The 5,634-nt window shown below is 46.1% G+C and overlaps 1 protein-coding gene across 1 annotated transcript; it reads right to left on the bottom strand.

Annotated features, from left to right (window-relative positions):
- Positions 1-329: 329 nt before the first annotated feature.
- Positions 330-4,916, bottom strand: LOC141631343 (uncharacterized). Its single transcript, XM_074444028.1, has 5 exons — positions 4,103-4,916; positions 2,556-3,989; positions 1,333-1,614; positions 1,034-1,266; positions 330-554 (listed from the first exon to the last, which is right to left on the bottom strand). The coding sequence occupies exons 1-5, from the start codon at positions 4,914-4,916 to the stop codon at positions 330-332; spliced, it is 2,988 nt and encodes a 995-aa protein (XP_074300129.1).
- Between the last annotated feature and the right edge of the window lie 718 nt (positions 4,917-5,634).

The raw sequence follows: 5,634 nt of genomic DNA, 5'->3' as shown, positions 1-5,634 counted from the left end.
CATGGGTCAGCGTGGTTGGTAAAAGAATTAGTTAACGTGACTTCGTTCAGTTAAACCCGTCTTAACAAGTTTACGAATAAGTCGATCTTACGATATCAATACGACTAAACAATTAACTCGACTCAATTAGCGATATAAAATACGGAGTATTACAGTCTTCCCCCCTTAAAATGAACTTCGTCCCGAAGTTCGCTCATCTAGCAAACCCCCCACGCATCGATGTGGGCACCAAAACAGATTTTCTAAAGTACATAACTCATGGATTTAGGTCAGAAACAAAATGTTACATTCTACCCTCCTATAAAGAAAGTTACGTCCCGGAACTTACCTCATGAAAACAGGTGTGGATAGCTTTCCCTCATGGAAGCCTCAGTCTCCCATGTAGCTTCCTCAACATTGTGGTTAGTCCACAAGACTTTCATCAAAGCTGTCTCTCCATTCCTGGTCTTCCTCACCTTCCTGTCCAAAATCTCCTTAGGTGTCTCCAGATAGGACAACTGCTCATCCACCTCGATCACCTCAGGACTCAACACATGTGATGGATCGCTCAGTACCTCCGCAATCGGGAAACATGAAAGACATTGTGAACTCTGGCTAACGCTGGTGGCAAAGCTAAACGATAGGCCACCTCTCCAACTCTGTCCAAAATCTCATAAGGTCCGATGAATTTCTGACTCAGCTTTCCTCGCTTCCCGAACCTCATAACTCCCTTCATCGGCGACACTTTGAGTAGTACCTTCTCTCCCACCTTGAAAGAAATGTCACTTCTCCTAGTGTCAGCATAGCTCTTCTATCTGTCCTGAGAAGCTCTCATCTTTTGCCTGATAATCTGTACCTGTTCAACCATCTCCTGAATCATCTCTGGCCCCAAAATGACAGCGTCTGATTAATCATCCCAACACACAGGACTCCTGCATTTCCTACCATAAAGCGCCTCAAAAGGTGCCATCCCAATGCTAGCGTGATAACTGTTGTTGTAAAAAAACTCTATCAACCCCAGTCTGTCCTCCCAAGATCCGCCAAACTCTAGAACACAAGCTCTCAACATATCCTCGAGGGTCTGAATAGTCCTCTTTGTCTGACCGTCAGTAGCAGGATGAAAAGCGGTGCTCATCTTCAGTTGAGTACCCATCAATGACTGCAATTTCTGCCAGAACTTGGATAGAAACCTGGAATCTCTGTCGGAGACGATATCCTTAGGCACACCATGCAACTTTACCACGTACTGAACATAAGCCTTAGCCAACTCAGCCTTACTCCAAGTATCTTTCATGGGAATAAAGTGAGCTGACTTGGTCAATCTGTCGACGATCACCCAAATCATGTTGTTACCTCTTTGAGTCCGAGGCAACCCGACGATGAAGTCCATGGAAATACTCTCCCACTTCCACTCTGGCACATCTAGCGGCTGAACTTTCCCCTGTGGTCTCTTGTGCTCACCCTTCACCCTCTGGCATGTCAAACATCGAGACACGAACTCAGCGACTTCCTTCTTCATATTAGGCCACCAAAACGTCTTCTTGAGGTCCTTGTATAACTTATCCCCTCCAGGGTGTACAGAATAAGGAGTAGCATGTGCTTCAGTGAGAATTTTCTTCTTCAGTTCCTCGTTAGCTGGCACACATCACCTCTATCCAAACCTCAAGCTCCCATCCGAATGGATACTTTGAATTTAGAGTAAGGTTACGCACTGCCGCTCTACCTCATTGCGCCATTTCGGATTCTAGCATCCTCTTTCGTAGCTCTCGAATCTCCTCGTACAACTCCGGCTCAACTGTCATATCTCCAACGGTCTCACCTCGTCGGATCATGTAAATCCCCATCTTCCTTAGCTCACCAAACATCCTCACCCTGGATCTGGCACTGATCAGGGCATGGATAGACTTCCGACTCAAAGCATCGGCTACGACATTCGCCTTCCCTTCATGATAGAGTAAGTCCATGTCATAGTCGCCAATCAACTCGATCCATCTCTCTCGTCTCATGTTCGGCTCCTTCTGAGTATAGATATACTTCAGGCTCTTGTGGTCAGAAAATACCTTGAAAGTCGCTCCATAGAGATAATGTCGCCACAACTTAAGAGCAAATACCACGGCCCCCAACTCTAGATCATGGGTAGGGTAATTCTCCTCATAGGTCTTCAATCGCCGAGAAGCGTACGCGATTACCTTCCCGTTCTGCATCAACACACACCCCAACCCTTTCTTGGAAGCATCAGTATACACTTCGAAGTTATCATTCCCATCTGGCAAGGCAAGGACAGGCGCTGTGGTTAGGCGCTCTTTAAGTGTTAAGAAAGCCTTCTCACAACTCTCGTCCCAAACAAACCTGTTCTCCTTCCTCATTAGGGATGTCAATGGTTTTGCTATCTTCGAAAAATCTTTGACAAACCTCCTGTAGTATCCAGCTAGTCCCAAGAAGCTTCGAATTTCGCCCACATTCTTTGGGCTCTACCATCTAGTCACGGCCTCGATCTTGCTAGGATCCACTGACACCCCTTCCTTGGAAATCACATGCCCCGTAAAGGCAACTGTCTTCAACGAACTCGCACTTACTCAACTTGGCATACAATCGATTCTCCGCGGAGTTCTCAACACTCTCCTCGATGCTCCTCGTGCTCTTCCTCATTCTTGGAGTAAACCAAAATATCATCGATGAATACAACCACGAACTTGTCGGTAAGGATCGAACACCCGATTCATCGGTCCATAAACACGGTGGCGCATTGGTCAATCCGAAGGGCATGACCACGAACTCATAGTGTCCATATCTGGTTCTGAATGCAGTCTTAGGGATATCCTCGTTCTTTATCCTCAGTTGATGATAACCCGACCTCAGGTCAATCTTCGAGAACACTCCAGCCCCACTCAATTGGTCAAACAAATCATCGATCCTTGTCAATGGATATCGGTTCTTGATAGTCACGTTATTCAACTCTCGGTAATCCACACACATCCTCAAACTTCCATCCTTTTTCTTGACAAATAGGACAGGTGCTCCCGAAGGTGAAACACTGGGTCGAATATAACCCTTCTCAGCCAACTCATCCAATTGCTTCTTCAATTCTTCCATCTCTTTTGGTCCCATACGGTATGGTGGTTTAGAAATAGGTCCAGCTCCCGGCTTTAGATCAATGGAAAAGTCAACGTCGCGCTTAGGTGGTAGCCCAGGAATCTCTTCCGGAAATACCCCCTCAAAGTCTCTCACCACAGGTATGTCAGAAATCCTAGGGGTCTCAGACTCTCTATCCCACATCTGACACAAGATCAACTGGTCTCCCTTCCTCAGACTCGATTTTAGGGTATTTACAGAAATAAATTTGACTTTGGGTTTGACCATGTATCCCTTGTAGGTTACTCTGACTCCCTTAAGTCCTCTCAGAGATATCTTCTTTTGGTAACAGTCAATGAAAGCTTTGTACTTTCCCAAACAATCCATCCCTAGAATCACCTCGAACCCACCCAATGGAAACTCCATAAGGTCACAGTGAAAGACGACCTCCCCAATCTGAATAGGTACACTGGTATAGATTTTATCACAAGGCACAGACTCTCCCGAGGGTACTATAACAGAATCGACCACTCTATCATATGTAGTAAGGTTCAAGGCTCTAACATGCTCCCTAGATATGAATGAATGTGTGGCACCAGAATCGAATAACACAAAGGTGGGTTTAGAGTTGACAAGAAATGTACCAGTCACGACATGGGCATCCTCCTTTGCTGCTTCCTTCCCCATGGCAAAGAGTTTGCCACTGGACTTAGCTCCAAACTGACTCGATGAAGCGGTATTGGGTTGCTTGTTCCCCTCGTTCTGGTTCCTCTGGAAGTTACCACCCCCGCTGGGCTGGTTTTGCTGGCTACGGTTCTGATAGTTGTTGTAGCTTCCTTGATAACTGTTACTTGCCCCAGATCGGGCACCTCCTCCATAGCCAGTGTTAGGAGTACGGTAGTTGTTTACCCTGATCCCGCTGTCCGAGACCCACTGATCTTAGATGTAGGTGTTCGGAAACCCCCAGATTGGTTTCCTCCAGAATTTCGGCACTCAAATCTCTTGTGCCCCAACTTCCCACACCCAAAACAAGTGACCCTGGACGCATTACCTCCAATACTAGCACCTCTGAAACTGCCTCCGCTTTGATTCCTCATCCCCCCAGGAGCACTATTGGTGGAGTATCCACCGAACTTGCCTGAATTCGGCTTCTTGGCCCCAGTATTATCACTGACAGTTTCCGGCTTCCTCTTCTCAGCTTTTCCTTTCTTATCCTCCTTGATCTGCTCGGAGAGCCTCTCAGCAGCACCAGCCCTCAGATAGATGTCCTGAACGGTGGTAGGTGGAGCTGCCGTGAGCCTCTTCTTGATATCCACCGTCAGTCCCCTCTCAAACCTCATAGCCAGCATGGTCTCGTTCTTAGCAAATTCATCGATATATGAAGCCAACAGTCGGAACTTCCTATGGTATGTGTCCACCGTCATGTCCTCTGTCATCTTAAACGTATCGAACTCCTCCCTCAGCTTAGCTTTCCTGAACTCTGGCATGAACTGGTCCGTTAGTATCACTTGAAATTCCAACCAAGACACGTATCTTTCCTCAATATCCCTAGCAACATGTCGAATCTCCGCCTTGTTCCTAGTCCACCATTCCCCAGCTGTAGCCCTGAGGTAGTGGGCAGCCTGGTCTACTTGTAGCTCTGCAGGACAAGCTATCAGCTCGAATAGGTTGGTGAACTCCCGACACCAATCTCCCAGCAAGTGAGGTTCCCCCTCTCCAGTGAAAATGGTAGGGTTATGCCTCGCCACTATTGTACTCATCTTAGCAGGGTCCATTCTTTTGGCCTTTAGGGCCTCATTCTCAGCCAGTAGCTGGTCTAACTCTTCCTGGGTGATGTTTACAGCCGTGTTCCTTCTTGGAGGCATGACTACAAGAGAATTTTAGGAATTAGCTGCAACACAAAATCCCCTTGGCAACTCTAGCCAATTCTATCACTTCTTACCCTACTTGTCTATCTAGCATGGTTTAGGGATCATATAACCGCATATCACTAGACATAGTCTTCTAACACAAACTTTATAGAGATATAAGTATGAATCAACTTTAAAACATGCAAAGTATTATGCCAGAACCTCGCACCAACTCTTTTATGCAACAATTAACATATCAATCAGTTAACACTTAGGCAACGATATATGAAGTCATGCTCAATATCATGCAGCTTCTCTACCCTTCCTCTCATTTGCACTCAGGGTTCCCGGGTCAAACTGAGAGGGCCAATGGTTCGGTGTGAGGGGGCCCTTAACTCATCCCTTACCTTTAGTGTGCTCCTAACAGTTCTGTCCCGGGGTTCATTTTATTTAGACTCTTCCTATATTCATTGGATTCATTGGTTTACGCCTGAGGATCGTTCGCTCTGATACCACTTTGTAACACCCCCATTTATTTAAGGGCCTGAACTAGGACTCCTCAGATAAAGAAGGGTGTTACCATCTCGGAAACCCGAGGCAGTAGATAACAAAGGGAAAGATAAACAGTACTTTAAATTAAAAGTTTATAAATGTTTACAACGGGAATGAAACATGTCTCAAACTGGAAATAAAGTCTGATAACTAAACGAGAAATAAAAGTGGGCTAGCTCTA

The sequence above is a fragment of the Silene latifolia genome, chromosome Y (genome assembly GCF_048544455.1).
Source record: "Silene latifolia isolate original U9 population chromosome Y, ASM4854445v1, whole genome shotgun sequence".
Taxonomy (NCBI): domain Eukaryota; kingdom Viridiplantae; phylum Streptophyta; class Magnoliopsida; order Caryophyllales; family Caryophyllaceae; genus Silene; species Silene latifolia.
Note: the sequence above shows the minus strand (reverse complement) of the source record. Positions and strands in the feature narration are given on the sequence as shown.